General features: G+C 43.3%; 1 protein-coding gene across 7 annotated transcripts in view; it reads left to right on the top strand.

Annotated features, from left to right (window-relative positions):
• The window catches only part of ETV6 (ETS variant transcription factor 6), a 143,098-nt gene that overhangs the window by 37,901 nt on the left and 84,857 nt on the right, over positions 1 to 20,340 (top strand). For 4 of the 7 annotated variants that reach the window (XM_054218801.1, XM_054218762.1, XM_054218775.1 and 1 more), the window contains one exon: positions 9,684 to 9,813. In XM_054218801.1, the coding sequence (XP_054074776.1) occupies positions 9,684 to 9,813 (130 nt within the window). Of the gene's footprint in view, positions 1 to 9,683; positions 9,814 to 20,340 lie in introns of those variants that run through there. The other 3 variants (XM_054218768.1, XM_054218784.1, XM_054218755.1) reach the window with 2 other exon arrangements.

Below are 20,340 nucleotides of genomic sequence, written 5' to 3' on the forward strand. Positions count from 1 at the left end.
ATATGTCTTCCAGATTATCTTTCCTTTCCTCCGTTTTTATTTCCTTTTGGCTGTTGGGCTGTATCTGTCATATCTCTTTCCGTCTCTGTAGCTCCTTTATTCCTTCTGTATCAGCTAGACCTTCTGACTTATTTAAAATTTGTCTGTCTTGCATATATAGATGTGTGTGTGTACATATATGATGCAGAATGAAGAGCCTGCAAGTGTGCAGGATGCAATATTCTAAGTGAAATCCTACCAGCTGTTTTTTATGTGCTCTCCTTTGTCAGCTAGAGTTTCCTTTTTCAGTCACACTGGTCTCATGTTGTTCACGTTGCAGTAAGTGGCCGGGGTAGGTGAAAGATAGTGGGAGAGGAAGATCGTAATTTGATGTTTCTTCCATATCCAGTTTCTGTATGGTAGACAAGGTCAGCACAAGTATGGTCCTTTTTAGGAACTCCCTCTGCATTTAATATGCTGGGAGTCAAATAATCTAAGTCCTTCTGGTATTTTATAGTGGCAAACATCCATTGCCACTTGTTTTTGGACTAGCTTATTAAGGCAGTCTTTGAGAATGGGTATTTTATTTGGCTGTCTTTCTCTCTTTGTGGATTCTGTTCAGTTCTCCTGAGCACCCAAGTGGATCTGCCCATTTTTTCACGAACAACTCTTATTATAGCTGTCCTCTTCCAGGGCTGACCTAGATTCCCTCTGCAAGTTGCCTTTACCTACTTAGATGTGGTGTTGAATATGGGGATATATAGTACACTCCCTGCCATGCTGTGCAGGCTGGCTTACTTTCGCACTGCTTGAACCTTTAGGACCAGCAACTGTAAGGTGTAGGGTTAGACCTCATCATGGCACCCCCAGGTTTCTCTGTGTATTTGGTATGTCCTTTTTCATGGAAAATCTGCCAGAAGTCTGAAGTGTGATGAAATGCTGACATGAAAGCATGGTGGTGCTAAGTATGACAATGGTGTTTTGTTTTGCCAATGAGGAAAGTTGTAAAGATGTCAACCTTGCAGGGTTAAACTGTTGTTTCACAAGATAATAAGTAGGTACACCAGTTCTCTGGTCTGAAACGGTCTTCCAGTGCCAGAACCCAAGCCTGCAATCAGGGTTGTCTTCTCAGTGCCTCCGGTGGTGGATAACTTTTCTTTGTAGAGGAGAGACGTTCTCATGCTTACCAGGGTAGGCACCTACGTGATCAAACATAAACAACTTTTTTCCAGTTTGTTATAGTAGCTGATTTTTGGGTGTGCCTATATTTTCAAATTGTAACAGATATAAGATAATTATAGCATATCATGATGCAATTTGTTTCCAAACAGGCATATATACACACTGTTCACACTCAGGTTCAAACTGATTTCGTGTAGATAAGGAGAGAGAGTAAACTTAAGTGACTGAACTGGAGAAGATAAAGATTGAGGCCCATATGTGGATTTTACTTCCACTAATGTAAATCAGAACCAGAATAATTGTTTTTAAAAAATAGCTGGAGAATTTTGCAGGTATAGATGAGAGCAGAGTCCAGCCATGCAATGGGACCCAGAAAGGTCATTTCTTGTATTTTTAAATTGTGTTTTTACAATTTTTATTTTTTTTAAAACGTGTATTTCATTTGTTTCCAGCAGTGACTGAGGATTAAAAGAAGCTATGACTTTTATGTGAATTACTCTACCGTGATTTTTCCACTACTTAACTGATGGGCATGTAGATAATCCATGGCGGTGAATGAGTTGACCTTGTCCGTGTGACAGTTCTGACCTGTGGTTCACGCTATGGAAATATTTGATGTCCCCAGTTGTGAAGGATCCTGTTCATAGTATTTGTAGCTTCACTAAAAATGTTCAGAAAGCGGCACTCATCCCTTGTACAAAGACCAGGAATGATGCTTGAATGTGTTTGAATACGTAGTAGTGTTGCAGCTTGCCGGTACAGTGACAGCTCCATAACGCAACCCCGTGAAAACACCTGTGCTGCCGTGCCAGCCCTGAGACGCTGCAGAGTAGCTCTAGGATTCTCCTTTCCCATGACACGTGAGAGGGCAGCTCCCTGTACACCCCTTAGTTTTCCCATCTTAGTTTCGTGGCCTCCAGGAATTTTGCACTGAAATGAGTGCATGACTCTAATCATGGGTGTTCAGGGTGTGAATTCCCACGCGGACAGGCAGGGTTGTACAACCACCGAATGTTACGGAGATGAGGCTCACTAGCACTCCCTGTTTTAGAAAAGAGAACACAAAAAAAAGATGCAGTGAAATATCTCTTGATGTGCAGATATCTAAGCCTGGAAAGTTTTTCTCTGTTGCCCTCTCTGCTTCTCTGCAGCTTACTCACTGCCCACAGTACTTCAAAGCCTCACGTGTTTGTTTTTTTTTCTAGCTGTGCAATAAACTCTCTCTCTTAGCCTTCTGTGGTGCTTTGTGCTAAATGAGTGTGCTAACAAAATCATGATGTAGTAGGCACAAAAGGGGTTGCCCTGTGGATCAGAGTGGTGGCCCACCTTTCTCCCTGCCCTGCTTAAACAGAGGTCAGTAGCAAGTTCTTCAGAGGAACGTTGTAGTGACAACCCCATAATGCAAATTTTGGAGTTGTGTGTGGAAAGGAGCCAGGGGCAGACAGTTTCATAACATCAGGCGGTTGAATCCATGGTTGACTTCTGCCTTGAAGTAGTAGGTCAGGTAGGCCAAGTCCCAGCCTTACTGCCTCTTCTTAGAGCCTCACTGCAGAAGGGTGGGTGGAAGAGTCTCCCACTTCAAATTGGTAAGGCTTTACTCACATTTTGGAGTGCGACAGTTCCACTTCCAAATTCTGAACCAGAATCTGCCTCCCATATGTATTTTGTGCTGCCTGGCTGTGATATCTATGGATAACATTCTTTATTATTAATATAAATGACTAATCCTTTCTTGAATCTTATTAAGCTCTTTGCCTTAGTATTATCTTGTAGTTGTACCTGATATAATCTTCCCACAGCCGGTTTCTACTCTCTATTCCCCCATATTATCTGTGACTTCAGCGAAGAAATACTTTTTGAGAATGTGGTTCAGATAGATTTTTTTTTTTTTCCTTCATTTATATTTGCTAATTTGAGATATTTTGCAGTGCTTAGACAATAATGGAATTGTGTCGTGGCATTTTCAACAACAACATTGACCTCTGCAATCTGCTTTTTCAAAACACTTGACTGCATCAATGTTGCTGTCTGTAAGATTTTAACTTAATTAGAGCAGCGACTGTAATCATTTTGGGAGAAGCATGAACTTCCCCACTGTCTTCCTTTCCCCTTCCTTTTTGTGATGAACTGCTGCACCTCTGTGTTGGGTTTTTTTACTTGCTTGAGTAGAAATTGAGAGGTGAGAGGGTAGCCATCTCCTGCCCCTGTGCCGGGAGGTTCGTCAGAAGCAGGATGAAGGGAGGAGGCAGGGAGGAACTGAACTTCATAAAGTCACTAAGGTCATGGAGACAATCTCTGCTCTCTGTGCACAGGAAATGAGATGTTAATCTTTTCCCAGTGCTGCTTTGCATAAGGTCCATTCCAGAGAGCTGTGTTTGTTTTAATTTCTCTAATTACTGATAGTGTGCTGATTATGCTGCTATAGATTTGACGTGAATTGCTATATTAATGGGATCAAAAATGAGAAGTCTGCCATGGAAATTAAGAAGATGACAGCAACTGGGGGAAGCGAGGCAAGTGGACAGTTTAATTCATACCCTGGTACTGCAGAGCTGTCCTTTGCTTTTTCTGGAGCCGGATCCTTTGTTGGTGGCAGAAGCTGAAGTATGCATTGACAAAAATCCCAAAATGTTTTAATTGTGTACCCGGTGCCATACAGTCTCTTAGGGAATCTGATTTCCCCTCTCCTCCCTATGTTAGACACTGTAACTCATCTCATAGCGATCTCTCGGACTTTTGTATCCAACTGTAGTGTTGCATACAAAACACCGGTGAACACTGCATATGTCTTCCTTCCCTTTCCTCTTGCCCCCGCTTGCTTCCCTAATGATTAACTTACTCGAGTCTCCTGCTGTTGTCCGCTGTGCTACTCTGCAGCTGGTTTCCTGGCATTGCCCTGCTGAGTGTCCAGATGTGCAGGGCCTTCTGAATCTTTCCTGGAAGCACCTTATTTTCCTCAACAACTCTTTTTTCTAAGGCTGTTTTTTCCCCTCTACCGTACCCAAGGCACCTACTCCTAGGAGGATCCACAGTAGCAAAACCAGCCCTGCCCCCCACCCCCCCATTCTCCCCACAGCTACCTTGTCCCTTGGCTTGTCTTTCCACTTTCCCTGCCTCAGCGTGTTTCCTGAGAGAGATAGCAGCCCTTGGTCCTGTGTCCTTGCAGAGCTGAACATCCTCCGTGATTTGGGGTGTACACTGTTCTGTCTAGAACACCAGCTTTCCTGAGAGCTGGAAGCATACATTTCAAACCTGGATTTGCACAAGGCAAGGGCATGTTACTCAGGGGTCTTTAAGCCTAGGTCTTCCTCAAAAATCTAAGAGGGCACCAGAACGTTTGCACACCTCTCAGAGCACACGTCCCACAGGCGAGGAGTTGGAGCAGGGTGATGGGATGATACCCAGGGAGCTGGAAGCTTCCTTTAAAGCAGCATCCCACTGCCACTGTTCTGTGAGTAAGCAAGAATGGCTTGTGAGGGCAGGACAGATAACTTTCTCCCATTTTATGTTTTTGTCTTTTTTTTTTTTAAACAGTTGGGTTCCCAATAGTTACGAACGCACAGATCTCTGTATCTCCACCTTGCAGTAACACCTGCTTCTCTGGGGAGCAGGGGGAGTCTGGGCCATTTAGAGAAGTGAAGTTGAACTGCAAATACAAAAGGGAGGTGCAGAGTGGCACACGTACACCAGCAGCCTGGGGGGCAAGGACATGCCAGCTTTCACTCTTGGTTAACTTCACCCAGGGTAGTATAATTACATGCAATATAGGAGTAGGTTTTTACGTAGTGATCAGAGGCAGCTGCTTTTTATGTCCAGCGTGTAGGGTATTTGCAGACCATGTTGGTCATTCTGGCTTCCTGAAAACTGCTGCATCGGTAATGTGTTTCTTTGCTTTATCAGTTAAAAAAAGTCATTTTAGCATACCACCCTATCCAACTATTGAAGTAGTCATGTAAGTGGAACAACATGAGGGCTTGCTTAGCATGCTTTATTACATATTTTACTTTCGTTTCTGCAAAACATGTATGTCCTTTGTGCCTGCCATCTGAGTGGAGTTAATAAAGGGACAAAAAGACTATGAAACTGCAAGCTGGAGAACGTTCACAATGAAGGCTGCTGCTTGGAGTTTAGAAGGGTGTAATTTTAGCGAAAGAGTGAAGCTGTTTTTACTTGCAGCCTCACTCACCCTCAACTCTTAGACTTGAATTTTTTAAAGGTGACTACAAATTTAATTTTGCAATTTTGACTTTTTAAAAAATTGTTATTATTTTAGCAATATGAATTATTTGTGTTCTAACAGAATTTTCTAACTGTTCAAGTAGATTTTGTGAGTAAAGGATCTACCCCAATTCTTCATAATGAAATCAGTGTGTGTTTTGATGTCTTTGGGAGTCTAGTCAGGTGTTACATACACTCCTACTAGATAGTCATGATCAATATACTTTTTGAGTTACCTTCCTTTTTTTAAAGACAGGATGGTTTGATCTAACGTTTTCTCAGCACCTGGATATTTAGTGTTTTGTACTTCTATAGTATAAAGAGAACAAAACCATAGCTTGTCTTGGTTCTTAACCATGTATTTCAATCTGTCCCTGCTAGATGGGGCAGGTGAAAGCATGCCCCTGTCTAAGCAGACCTGGCTGGTTGTCTGGGCGGCACAGTTGGAGCACCAGCCACTACCAGAGTAAACCCCAAGGGTCTCTGTAAAAGTTGACTTAATGCATCTCTTCAGTTATTGTACTCAAGGTGAAATTTCATGGTGAAACTTTCCTGACTCACTGTGTGCTGAAGAAGCCTTTCAGAAATGATGACAGCAAACAATATGCCAACTGTTTTATCCACCTCATTGTGGCTACTGGCAAAGTACTAGGGAGCTGCTATTTTGAAGTTGCTTGTAGATGGCAGTTGTTCGGGGCTGAGCGTTTGGTCACTTGTGGGTTTAAATGTTTATAGAGTCCCCTGGCAGGCAGCGAATCTGGAATGTGGTAATGCCAAGCTCTTTCCTAGCACTCATCACCAATAATCTGGAGGGACCACACCAAATGCATATTGATTGAGTCTCTTTGGCCAGTAGGCTAAGCTGCAGCAAGGCTGTTTGCTCAAGTACACACAAGATTCATGTTGGTTCTGCTACCAGCACTACCTATCCTTCCTCCCAAGCTGTTGCTTGAACAGCCCTATCATTGAGCCATCTATTCTTGGCCTTAATGCAAAGGGAAATATTAAACTGACTGGTTAGGAAACTCTTTCAGAAAAAATCCTTGTGGCAGAGCATCTGGTTGCATAACCTTAGAAGCATGGGATCCCAGACATGTTTTTGTTTGATGGATCCCATAGAGAGAAGCCCTGGCCAGTTCTGGAGTTATGAAGATTAAAGCAAATGTGTTCTCCGTGGTGCGAGCACAACAGGTACCTCCTGGAAGCGTGACTCTAAAAAGCCTCAAAAAGCCTGGGGGAGCAAATGTGACCTTGTGCCTTCACACGTCTGTGTAGGCCAGGAGCTGCGTGTGGCTGAAGCAGGTCGGTTGCAGAACTGGACTGATGTTTGCAGTTCTGCTTCCAGCCATGTTACTGACTCATGCTGTAAACAGGGATGAAGCTCATTTTTCCATAAGCCCAGTGCCTTGACCTCCTTGTGACATTACCATTCCACACCTTTTGGAAATGTGGCCAGGACAGTTAAAAGGGCTGCTCTTTTAGGATGCACTTGTTAAATGTTTTGCCCTTGAGAGGTACAGGCTGTCCTTTTTTTGAGACAGCTTAACTCTGAAATCACTTAGCTTGTTTGAGCTTTGCTCTTTCTGTAACTCAGGTTGTCTGTGAGTCTAATAAAAAGAAAAAGACTTACCTAATGTCTGTAAATTGCTTTGATATTTGGGTTAAAGGTGCTGGAAAAAAATGCAGGATTAGTAAGAGAGGGCATTTCAAAGGCACTAATAAGAGTCAGATAGCTAACTCCCCTTTGTGCCTTGCAAAATGTGTTCTGCAAATATTACCAATTCACGCATTACTGTGGACATCCAAGACGTGTGGAAAAAGCAACTGCATTTCCACGACTTCTTTTTGGTTTTTACAGTCCTGTTCTCATGAATACTAGGAAACAATGAACCAAATGTATTAATTTATAACAGTAAATCTCAATGAAACTGTCTAGGTATAAATCAGGTTACCGTTTAGGAGGTTGCTGAGTGCAGAGAGAAAGGCAGCAAGTACTGTAAGCTTCGTGTCTTAGTTTGATACCACACCTCCTGAGTGCTGAGGGAAGAGCATGGGGTTATGGATTTAATTTCGTCTTCTGCTTGCGCTTTTCTTCTGCTGTTGGCCAGTGAGAAGGCCCTTTGAAGCCACTTAGTCCATGTCTTTGCAGCAGTGATTCAGTATTTTTGTGAGCATGAAACGTGACCTGAGGTTGGACTGTATCCTGCGTTCTGCAGGAGGGAGGAAAAGGACTTTGGGTCTCCCATCTATCCTCTGGTGCCTGTTTGCAGAGGCAGGCATCTGTGTGGCTATGTTTCAGAAGCGTTCCTCTTTTTATAAATATCTCATTCAATAAACAAAATGAGCAGCTGCAGTGTGGTTCGATTATCTGAGCTGCGGATCGCAGCAGGAAACGCTCGGAAGTATCTGGTCTCATTGCGAATCACTGGTATTTGAACCGGTGGTGCGAAGATGCAGATGGGCAGCGAGACTGCAGGATGGGCACAGAGAGCTGCACCTCGCAGGAACATGAAGCGCAGTCAGCCCTTTCAGGTCAGGGAAGGAGTTGCCCAAGTTGAAAGCAGAATAAAGTTTTGTAGCTCTGCAGGTGCGTCTTTCACCACGTCTCAATGACTATTCCTGTTTGCTAAGAAAAACAGAAATAAAAACATAGTGGTGGTGGACTGAATCAGGCCTGCCTTCCCACTCCATCTAAACCCATGATAGTTAGTGTTGAGGTGGACTATTTATTCTCCACATGTCGTCAGTCTTCTCTGACATGACTGTCAGCAGTGGTGGCTATAGCATAGCGGTGGGACTCCGGACGTGGAGGTGAAACTTCTCTTTCTGCACGAGCTCCTGAGCAGGAAGCTGATAGCAGCACCTTGTGCTAGAATGAGCTGGGCTTGCTTTGAAGTGGTGGCAGAGAGATGCAAGACTTTCTAGGTGCTCCACGTCCCATTTCTTTTTGGACATGTCACCTAGTCTGCCTGAAGAATTTTCTGCTTTGGTACATTTCGTTATTTGCGCATGTTGTACAAACCTCTCCTTCCCTTTGCTGGTAGTGAGGGTGCTAACATTATGTTCCGCAGGTGCCTCTATCAGCCTCAGCCTAGTTCCCTACCGCACAGCCGCGATAGCGTTGTGGTTCGTAATGGAAGTAATTACCTTCTCTTGCTCCAGCGCCGTTAGTCTTTTCCATTTGCCAGAGATCGGGGTCAGAGTGGGGAGCTGCACATGTGCTTTCCTGCAAATGCTGAGATATGAAGGTAGCTCCTTTTGTTTCTGTGTGTATGTGGATGTAAATCCACGCCGTTTGTACTGCCATCATTAAATGTCAGCAGCACGGTTTTGGGGAATAACAAGCATTGCTTTCCGGGAAGCATATGATAATGATTTTTTTTATGCTCCTGTAAAATTGTGGCTATGTTTATTTACAAAGTGTGTAATTTGTGCTGTGATTGGAGTACAGGCTTAGAATATGTAAGAATTTTCCCGTCAGATCGGATGAAATTTCAGTCTTAAGTTTCTTGGCAGACGTTTTCAGGAATAAAAACCTAACACTGACAATTATGAAACTAATGCAACATTCACAAATTGCCCTTTAACTCTATTTGACTGCCCTTGCATAGCTGCTTTCTGTATGCTGGCTGATTTATTTGGTTGCAAGTTAAACTACTTCAAAGAAAGTGCTAGTAACTAGTTTAGGCAAGAAAAGAAAATACTACATTACTCAATGGTAAATAGAGTAGCTTTTAGTGATAGTATGGTTTGCTGCAGCAAAGACAAAACTAATTGTTTATTGTCTTTATAATGCTATGAAGGAATAAAGTGTTAAATACTTAATAAATGTGCTCAGATAATGACTGGTTTGTTAGCATAAGATTGTTTTTGGCACTTTGGGTAAGGGTATTCATGCATGTATCATGGAGTTGCTGTCAGATTTTCACCAACATGAAACCCTCAGAGTCTCCCCACTTGTGTGCCACTTCCCTTTCCTCCCTCGGCAAATTTCTCAGAAGACCCTTGGAAACTTTCTGGACCTTCTGAAAATTAAACCTGTCGCCCTAAAAAGCTGTTTGGCCTCTCTGGCCACAGCGCCAGGCAGCACGTCACCCGTGGCCAGGTTCGAAGCTCCGTGGCTCCCTGGGCAGCGGGCTCATTACTGGTGCTGTTGGCCCCCACCATGCGCGTACTTCCTTCCTTCCTTCCTTCCCACCCACTTCCCCCTCCCCTGCCTTTGGTTTCACACCTCTGTTCCAAAGTTCACGTTGTCCTCTCTCTTTCTCTCTCCCCCTCCCCTCACCCTGCTTTCTGTTCAACAGCAGGAAAGAATTTCCTACACACCTCCAGTGAGCCCGGTACCAAATTACACTTCCTCGTCACCACTACATGTCCCAGTGCCTCGAGCGATCAGGATGGAGGAAGACACGATCAGACTGCCAGCACACCTGCGTGAGTGTCAGCGCCGAGGCTTCTTATGTTCTTGGATTGAGGAGGGTGCGGGGTGGGGTGAAGAGGTGTTTCTGTTTTTATGGAACAGCCCCCTGGCTTTAGACTTCTTTTTTTTTCCTCTTTTATTTCCTTTTTTTTTCTTCTATTTTTTTTTAAAGCTCTTGCTGGTTTCATTTTTGTGGATACTGTTTTAAACCTAAGGAAATTACTCTTAAATACAGTACACTACTCCTGCCTGCTGCCCCCTATCCCCAGCACCCACTGTCAAGGATTTTGCTTATTTCCCATGACACACATAGATGTGGAGGTTTTGATGGGAAGTGCTATGTTTCTCTTCATGGTATAGGAACTGCTCAGCAATGTGCTGCAACATAAGGTCAGAGTTTCACAAACTGTGGCAAGTGGAGTGCATTTGTGCCGTGGGTATTTTTCACGTTGTTATGGGTCTCAGTATTAAATGCTCCTGGTACACAGGCTTTCTACTACAAAGCATGTGTGCTGACAAAGGCAACGGGAAAGGAGGAAGAGTGAGCTTAGCTGTGCACAAAAGGATGCTGCAAAGGAGGAAGGGCATATCACTGACATTGGAACAAAAACTGGAGCTGGGGGCAAGGCGAGAGCCAGGCACTTCCTTGCTGAGATGATTTAATGTTTGAGGAATAGGAAAGGCCAAGGGCTGTTGGCCAGCAAGAGGTGCATTTGTGAGATAGGATGGGGACAAAGTAGAGTGGAATTTTTGTTTTTGGAGGGGAAGCAGTTCTGTTGTAAATCAGGACGTTTTAAGTAAACTTTTGGCAGGTGTTACATTCCTGGGGTACTTCAGCGACAATGAGCAACAGGGCCAGAAGCAAACGTAACTTTGTGCATTGCCATCTGACAAATGGGCTTGGGATTTCAGAGGGAGGAAAAAAAGGTCCATGTTTATCTCAAGACATTCTCATTCCTGTCTTCAGCTGTCTTCCAGGGACTCTCCTTTTCTGGATGCAAACTGTGCTCTCAGTGCTTCTGTAATCCCATGCTCGCTCCCTTGCTGGCTACTGAGTTGCACTTCCCAGGGTCAGTTGTTGTCTGCGCAGTCCTGTTTTTGCCCACTGCTGCCTCTAAACTCTCTTCTGCCTGTCCTGTGGTGTAGCCCAGCTTATACCTTTTCTGTGCCTTCTGACAGGAATTGGAGCTGGTGCTGCAGCATTTCTGACCGTCTGGTTGCTGCCTGAGCATCCCCGAGCTCCCAGGCCCTGCTTGCCCTTGTGGGTGCCTGCTGGCCTGTTTCTCCAGCCCAGGGAGGACTTGCTGCCACACTTACAGGGCATTTCTATGCTTTACCGAAAACTTGGACACAAACAAACCAACACAGAAGTGTTTCTTCTCAAGCAGTTCTTTTCCCCACTGTGTTTTTTAATCCCTGAGAACTTTATTTATTTTCACGGAATCACAGAATGGTAGGGGTTGGAAGGGACCTCTGGAGATCATCTAGTCCAGCCCCCCTGCCAGAGCAGGGTCACCTAGAGCAGGTTGCACAGGAACGCGTCCAGGCGGGTTTTGAATATCTACAGAGACGGAGACTCCACCACCTCTCTGGGCAGCCTATTCCAGTGCTCTGCCACCCTCAGGGTAAAGAAGTTCCTCCTCATGTTTAGGTGGAACTTCCTACGTTCAAGTTTGTGCCCTCATTGCATTAGTTGGTATTATCTACTTCTGGCTGGCTGGCTTTCCAATTACTTATTGCCATCTCCACTGGGTCTGACAGATGTTCAAGGCAGGAAGGCAGAGACCCTTAATACTGACAGGGGTGGAACACTGTGTTTACTACCTGCTTCCTTCCCGTCAGCTAGCCAGCATGCTACGTAGTATGAAGCTTAGAAGGCTTCTTCTCAGTGAAAACTTTTTATCCAGTATTTTTAGGTGTGATCCAGCCTTTCATCTTGATTTTTGTTTTGGTTTTTCTTTTCTTATGATTGGCACATTTCTAAACTTGCAAGGAGTCTTCTTTGCTATTAGTATTTCCACACCAGTCTGACTTGTTGTAGTGTAAAAACACAGATGATAAATCATTAAATATCTCTGGAACAGTCTTCCACAAAGTTAGCGTCTTAGGTCAGAAACAACATGGAGCATGTTTCCGTGGTCTTACTAGTTGTAGTCCCTAGCAGTATAGTATTTTGTAGCTCAGTATGCTGTCAGTATTGACCCAAACACTGTCACCAACCAACTGACCCAAACACTGTTAGAACCACTGTTTAAAGTATACAGATTCATAGCTAGGCCAGGAGGGACAATTATGAATTCCTAAAACGATCTCTGGTATAACTTGAGTTACAGAACTTCACTCAGTAACTCCTGTGTTTAGGTCCAGTAACTGTTTGAGCTACAACGGGTTATGAAGAAAGATTTCTGCTCTTCACGTAAAGACTTCAGTGATGGGGAGGATATAAGGTCTTTAGACGTTCTTTCAATGCTTAATTATCCTCCTTATTTGCCTTATTTTTTTAAGTGCCCTATTTATAGTTTGAATTAGTCAAGCTTCAGTTTCCAACTATTAGATCTCATTATCTCCTTTCCTGATAAATATTGTCAAAAGACTACTCCTGATATGGGTTCTTTTAGATAAAGTCACTTCTTAACCTTTTCTTGGCTAAACTGGATAGGAAGAGAGGTTCTTAAGGCTGTCAGTCTTCCCGTAAAGCTTCCAGATTTCAAATTCTGTTTGTATCATCTCTGCGAACCATTTCCCACTTCAGACATCCTTCTTACAGTGAGAACAACAGAAGTGAAGATCATATTTCAGGAGTAGTCTTCTGAATACCAGCTATAGAAATAACCAAGTACCTTTTGGATCTCGGGTCATGAGGTTTAAGAGGTATTAACATGGGATTTTGTAATTCCTGCATGGACTCCTCTCATTTTTTACATTTATTTATTTATTTAGAGATGTGTCTGAGAGACAGCTTTGGTCCTAAATCCAAACTGCTATAGAAGTCAGGCGGAGTAGCTAATTTCTAGTTCAGGCTGTGGTACTGTGTGTTTGGGTTTATATCCACAAAGTCTGAGGGTTGTCTAGATCCGAGATTCTGTTTGGTTCCAGCCTTATTGTTGTTTTTCTTGCGCTCATTCCAGTGCAACAGGGAGCTACGCTAAGTTTCTCCAGTCATACACAGAGCTGATAGCTGGTCAGACTTCCACTCATTCTCTGTTTCCATGACATTCTGATGGCATTTACCAAAATAAAGGCAGAGTTCAGTCCTAACCCGTACATCTTCATTTCTGCTAGCTTGTAAGTTCAAGAGCTATGCTATAGGTGCAGCTGAAAACAGTAGTTGGCCCAAGTGAAGGCAGAACCAAGAGACAAACATTTCAGATGGAACATGAAGTGCACTCTGTGGATTCAGACAGTGTTTTATGCCTTCCCATTAGAAATTTCACTGTTTCTAATGTTAAAGAGCACTCTGAAGGGGCTAACAGCCAATAGTATCAGGACAATTAGTAGAGCAATTTCCTTTGCTGCAAGAAATTATTTCTCACTGTTTGGTGGGCAAATGGGTCTCAGCTATGCTGAGCTGATTTGATCCAGATACTGGAAAAGGAAGAAGTGCAAAGTTTAGAAGGGTGGAATGCAGATCCCTCTTTGCTATAAGCACACAGAGGAGGACTCCTCCTCTCTGATCAACACAGCTAGAAATATAGAGGAACCCCTTTTCCTGGGGGTGATGTGAAGGCACTTTCCCCTTCTCACACAGTCTTTCTTGTTTTAATTAGCTGCTTTCTTCCCAGCCTGTCCTATTCCTATAGTGTAGAAGTACAATGTAGTCAGTCTTAACTTTAAAGCTCTGGGAGAGTAAGAATAATTTTCTGGTAATACACACCTTTCTCTGATGCTCTGTAAGGGACTTTTGACTCATAATTCTAAACATACTTGTTTGCCTAACATCCACTTCTTACCTACTAACTGACTATGGGGGACATTGTAAACAAATGATCAGCGGGGAGCTGGAGAATATGTTCTCCTCTATTTCAGGTACGTAGTCAAAAAGTACAGTGATCTCCAGTTTGCTATCTGTCTCTGCTGTGTATGCTGTGGTAGCTTTGCAGCATATCGGATCTCCACTGGACTGCACTCATGTCAGACAGGAGTGTTTGGAAAATGGAGATGTTTACCGAGGATTCAAGAGAAGCAAGTTCAGCTCTCACACAAGGCTCTGCCCTTGGTGCCTTCTGTGACCTTGGACATCTTGTTTTAGTTTCCCCACTGTAAAATGAAAAAAACATGAGTGCGAAGACTCTTAAAGGTTGTGAAAATTAGTAGTGACTGCCCAGATAATTGTGATAATAAAGAACGCTGAGATAAGTGGAAGTCCTGAAACTATTTGCATACGCCTTATCTCTGAGGAAACGTACTCCATATTACCACAGAGAGAAAGTTCTCTCTTTTTTTTTTTTTTTTCCTAAATTAAAACCAATCTTTTTGTCTTGTCTGGTACAATGTCATTAGTTACTCATTTTGTGCTGTGGCCAATACCTTGTGGTAAAAAGTTCTTGGAACTGAATAGAGGATACAGCATTTAAGAGATGGATATGAGAACCCTTCCCTGTGTCTATTAATATGCTCTGAATCAGAGAGAAAATAGCTTTTTCCTTTTTTGTAATATGGAAGATGAAAATAAGGTGGTTTGCCTTCCACAACGGCAACTGTAAATATGTGCTAAAGGCTTTGTGGTTTTCTTTGTCTCCTTCAACATAAAACTGCTTCAACAAGAGAAACAGAAATATCAGTGCTGAAAAAGGACTTGTTGCATGGTCTGATCCTGTGCAGCAGCATTCCCCCTTGCACGTTTCTGTTGATTTGTACACTCTGATTTTTATCTCTGAAGGGCATCTTCCTTTGGGAACGCGTGTGTGTTTGTTTAGGGAGATGGACCTCATGGGCAAAGATTTCACAGTGTTTTCTATTGATACAAGCATGAACACGAGTTCATTTCTTCCTCTGAGCTAATTACTCTTTCTTTAGTGTTGGCATCCTTCATACACCTGCAGCCCATTGTCATAGCAAGGCACACTGCACATGCTTCTCTGTACTTTTCTCTATACATGAAGCAATTATTCTTGGCAGCAACTAATTTTTCTTGCTGTTAATTTTTTCTGAACCCCCAACAGCCTGCCCCGATGTTCAGAGTAAAATGACGCTCCAGGTGCCAGGATACCTCATAAGAGAACTTTTATATTGGGACTGCAGTGGTGGTGGTTGTCGTCTTGGCTGCACTCACTTTTTGGGGGGTCGTGGTGCTAGGGAAAGCTAAGGACCTATTTGTAAAATCATTTGAGTACTTTTTGTTTCAAATGTAGGCTTTGCTTCTGGTCTTTGGTTTTCCAGTGTGCGATATGTTCTGGGCTGCAGCTGATTTTGATGAACTTCAGAATATCCAGACCTGGTTACATATAGCTAGTGGGATCACGTTTTTTATTTCAGTGTTTCTGTGCCCCTTGTAGTTACTGTCTGTTCTATAGCCTTTGTTAAGGAGTACAGAAGGGAAATTTATTTAGTTTTCTGCAATGATTATATTAAAGGCTTTAAGTTTTTAGTGAGCGTTTCATAGCAATCTTTCTGCATGCCTATTTATATTGGTGTTTGATACTCGGATTTGGTGGGCACCAGTTCAGTGGCTCTGTATTGATCCGACATCTTTGTGACCCTAGCTGTACCACGTTCTCAAAAAAAGCCCTCTGTATAACCCTCAAGTATGGACATGAGAGTAGGGCAGGCCAGGCAGTTGGGCTCTCAGTTGGGCAGGCTCTTCAAACTAAGGCATTTATCAGACCTGAAAGCAGTTTATTATGAGTTTCTTGAGTTTCTTTCTCCTGATCACACATTGTTGCTTATATGCATCATTCGTGTTTTAAGGGCACCAGAGGGTTTTTTTTGTGTTTTTTTTTGGGTGTGTGTTTTGTTTTTTTTTTAAAGGAATGCAGGAAACAATTAAGAGAAGGAGGAGGAAACAACACCACTGTCAGGGTTGCCAAGGATCCATTTTTTTCTGTATAGTGTCTATTAATTATGCTGCTCCTTTTATTAATCCTTTGGCACCTGTTAATTATTCTACAATTTTGGCTAGCAGCTGGAAAGCCGCTTCGAAGCATTAAGCATATTGTTATTTAGTTACTAGAATATTCAATGCATTGAACTGAAAGTATGTCGTGAGACGGGAAAAAAAGCCCTTCACCCTAAGCCACATTTAGAGCAGCAAGCAATAAAAATATTTGCTTTGGAAGGATCTTTGTGGAACAAAACTGACTGACGCACATACAGGGAAAATAAAATAAAAGCTGTATAAGACAAAAGGACTGTGAGAGGTGGCCAGAATGTCAAATTAATGACTCTGAGACTAATCCTGGTCCCACTGAAATGAGTGCTTAATTTCCAGCTGATTTTAGTGGGGTCTGGATTGGCCTTTCTCAGCTGATTGGCTTCTTCCAGCCCCCTCTTTGCTCTTCTCTGACATGGCCACTTAAACCTTGTTCCTCTCCCTTGCTGTCCTTTATATGCTTGCCTTTTCTTGTAGTCTCCTTTTCACTTCATACTTCATTCTCTTTCTGCATAGCTAGTCCTTTCCTAATCCCAACCCACTATTATAAATAAATAAATAAAGCCAGGACAGTGGCCCTGCTTGCTACCACCTAACTGTTTGCAGCATTTCATCTTCTTAATGTTGCATCTTCCTCCTTCACCATGGGCTTTTCTTGCATGTTTATATTGTGAGCTATGCAGGGCAGGGCCCATCTACTTCCTCTGTTCAGCAGTGCCTGCTGGTCTTTCAATTCATAGCTAGTAATAATCTACTGACAGGTTGGCTGGACTGTGGACATCCCAGCCAGCCATCCTGTGGACATCCCAGCCAGCCGTCCTGTGGACATCCCAGCCAGCCGTCCTGTGGACATCCCAGCCAGCCGTCCTGTCATCCTTGGTGACCATTACTTTGGTCAACCCTAGTGAAGTGACTGGGCCTGACCCCTTCATGATCGTGAGTTACACCCAGTGGTTAGGCAAACAGGATGAAAATCACGAGCCAGGGAGACATTGGTTATGCCTGCCTCTTACCTAAGGTGGCCTCTTCCACAGGCAGCCTCAGGTGCTCATCTGAATTCAACTCATCTACTCCAGCCTGCCCCCTGGGTGTTTCTTACAGTAAATCTCAGGCCAGCTTGGAAGACAGGCAATTTGGATTGGTGGGAAGCCCGGTCTCAGGTTGATTCTTGCACCATGGCTGGGCACAACGTAGATGCTTCTGTTGTACTTGAAAGAGCTTTATTTGGAATATGTTGTGCTGGGAAGAGTGAAACCTCATCAGTGATCCAGCTGGGAAAGCTGTGGCCTTTACATTTTTCTGGCATGGTCTTTGTTCATCACCTGTGGGAAACTGAGCCCCTTGTCACTGGGTTTGCATTGGGGTGACTCAGGGACACTTCAGTTGTCACCCTTGATGTAAACAGCTGGTAAGTTGAACCCTAAGTCTGCTAGCTCCTTACTGCTTCCTGGTGACTGAGGCAGAGGCGTCCAGGTTAAGTGTGAAAAAACTTGCTGTAAAGGGCCAGTGCTGTGAGCTGGTTTCTGCTTCTTGAGAGAGTATTTTAGAGTCAAGTGCTTTTTTTTTTTTTTTTTTAATGTACCTGGTTGTTACCCAGCTGGAGTTAACACAGCAGTTCCCTGCACCGACAATTTACAGTGGAAGTGTGTAGAGGGATGAGATCCTTCCTGCCCCGGTGGGAACTCGTAAAGCAGTCCTGAGGTGGGAGGGCGAGAGACCTGTGCTTCAGGGTGCGGAGAGCCTGCAAGTGTGGGAGTCCCAGTGGTGCTAAGCCAGTCTTTTACCCTCCTGGAAAGCTTCACTTCAGGGTTTTAAATCTTCAAAACACAGACTCACCTCTGTTTGGAGGGGAAAGGGAGCCATGTCGCTTTAATCTGGGATTCAGGCCGATCCCTTGTGGAATTCCCCTGGAAAGTGTGGGGAGGAATAAGAAGCAAAAGCAGCAGGACATTTATGGTATTGCTGGGTTTGAAGCATTTTTAGCTTTGTCTTAAAGGGCCACTGTCAAGATCAGTGAACCTAAAATTAGCTTGCTTTTCTCTTTCCATCCCAAATGTGTCTCTTTAATTTTTCATGTGTGTTATGTTATAAATGCTTCCATGTTCTTTTTTTAAAAAAAAATAAAATTAACGTAAAGAACCCAGTGTTCATAAATAGGCCTACAATTAAAGAAAACACAGAAGAGAAACTGCGTGTAAGCCATGACTAACCACTCCACAATAACAAACCATTGTGTGGTGAGCGCCTTGCAACAAAACACAAGTGTGGTAGAAAACCCTGCAGAAACAACATAGCATGCATGCGATGTCCACTGCCCTAATAAAAAACAGAGCCGAGCCTCTGAATGTTGGAAGAAAGCACCACTGTCCATCATGGAGAGGGACACATAGTGTGTGAGGAGAAACCTGCTGCAGCTTCAGGGTACCAGGGAATAACGTAATAGGTCATGTGTATATACACACACAGAGAAAACAATTATTTGATGCCCTTTATGAGAGGCTGGATTTCCTTCTGCTGTACTTATGTGTCTTCTCTCTGCTGTGCTGGCACTCCTTCTGGTGCCTAACAGATACAGCCTGACAAAATCTCCATTATACATGGGATTTTACACCCAGTTTACAACTCCCCATTTTTCTGCTGGAGCAGAAGGACTAAATGATTTCTAAGTTTGTCGAAGAAATTTTTGGGAAAATGATTCCATGCAGATTTGGAGGCCCAGTCCGACACCTCTGCCAAGAGCCTCTTCTCAAGATTGCTTTCCAAAGATGCTTGGGAGGGGGAAGCACTTGTGCATCAGCCATTCCACTGTTGTGGATGCCTGTGCGCTATCTGTCTTTTATGGGACGAATGTGCTTGTATGTGCTCACTCATGTAAAATGTTTTGTGCAGGACTAGCACGCTGCTAATTATGTAGTAGTGATCCTTGTTCAAGAAGTTATGAGTTATTTATATATTTAATAGGCACGTGGTTGGTGGTGATGTGAGTTAATAAACAGTCAGCATTGATTGGCTTTTTAGAGTGAAAGCATTAGGATACTTGCTCAGCTCTGAATCTTTACTTATGAGTCTTTATGCATAAAAATTGTACCCCAGGAATAGCCTTAAGCACCCTGCTTTATTTACTGCATATGCCTGTCTGGTTTTGATCCCTGTATACTGTTGTATCCCACTGTAAAAAAGTGTCCATCTGCACTGGCAGCAGGGTCAAGTAGCTCTATGGCAATTACACAGACCAGAAAATGAAAATGTTAAATTACACCGTGACAAGTTAAAATGAAATTAATGTCTCTAATGATTAACCAACATATCCTTCCTGCCTTTAGAGTCCACAGGCATTGTATGGGGTGTTCTCCAATCAGTGGAGAGGTAGGATGAGGGACTCTGCAGCAAAATCCTGTTATGGGGGTTGATTTGGAGACAGTGCAAGTCTTCCTATTTGAGATTTTACTGAGTGGATCCTTGTAGCCATAGATTTCAAGAGTTATGTGTAGGACAAGATCCCATGTGCCAGGAAAAACTGGACCTCTCCTGTGGGCAAACAATATTCTATGCATGTCCTACATGGCCTTTGCCCTGTCCTGGTGCTGTGACATGCAGAAGGGGATGGTACCCCAATACAGGCTTTTGGCATTACATACTCCCTTCTCAAAGGAAGAGCGATAGTTTCACTGGCTTTTGGACTATGCACCACCGGGCATGCCATGAGGGTGGAGGAGGAAGCAGTGCATTGGGCAACAGGAGTTCAGTCGGGAGGGTCTGACAACTACCCTGACCACAATAAAGACCTGGTCTGAAGACCTGGTCTGAACAAACCAGTTGTAGTCAGCACCATGAGAGTCAGCTCTTTGCCAGAGTGATAAATTTTGCAAATGCTTTCTGGTAAGGATAAGCTCTAGGAACACGCTCATTTTGGAGGAAGATACTATAATGCTGGTAATGAAATTGCACTATCTCAGCATCCTGCAAAAAAGGTTTATTTTCTTAACTTATTAATATGTTCTCAGCATTCTCCCTCTTTCAGTTCTCTAGAAGCATATTTTTATGTTCCCCTCAGGTGTCTTAAAGCTTCTTGTTTGCAGAACAAACCTCCCAAAGGGGCTGTGACCTGGTCAGAGCACTGACATTTTATTTTAAACCCACCAGCAGCAAAAAAACACAGAATATTTTTGAAGGGAAATTTCCTTTTTGGGTTTTTGTATCCCTGAAAGAATTTCCGATGTAGGCAGACAGTAATTCCCAGCTACATACTTCCTGATAAGGAAACAGCTCCAATAAATGCAGCTATAAATAGCTACCTTTTTGTTTTTTAGAAATGTAGGGAGATTTGTTTAGCGTTTCTTTCAAACTGTTGAAAGAAAGAGACGGTGTAGAAACAGAGTCTTAGTTTTGGCACCCATTGACTCTCCAGATCAACAAATTAAGATTTTAATCTGCATCTCTACATTTAATTCTG

The sequence above is a fragment of the Rissa tridactyla genome, chromosome 1 (assembly GCF_028500815.1).
Source record: "Rissa tridactyla isolate bRisTri1 chromosome 1, bRisTri1.patW.cur.20221130, whole genome shotgun sequence".
NCBI classification, from domain to species: domain Eukaryota; kingdom Metazoa; phylum Chordata; class Aves; order Charadriiformes; family Laridae; genus Rissa; species Rissa tridactyla.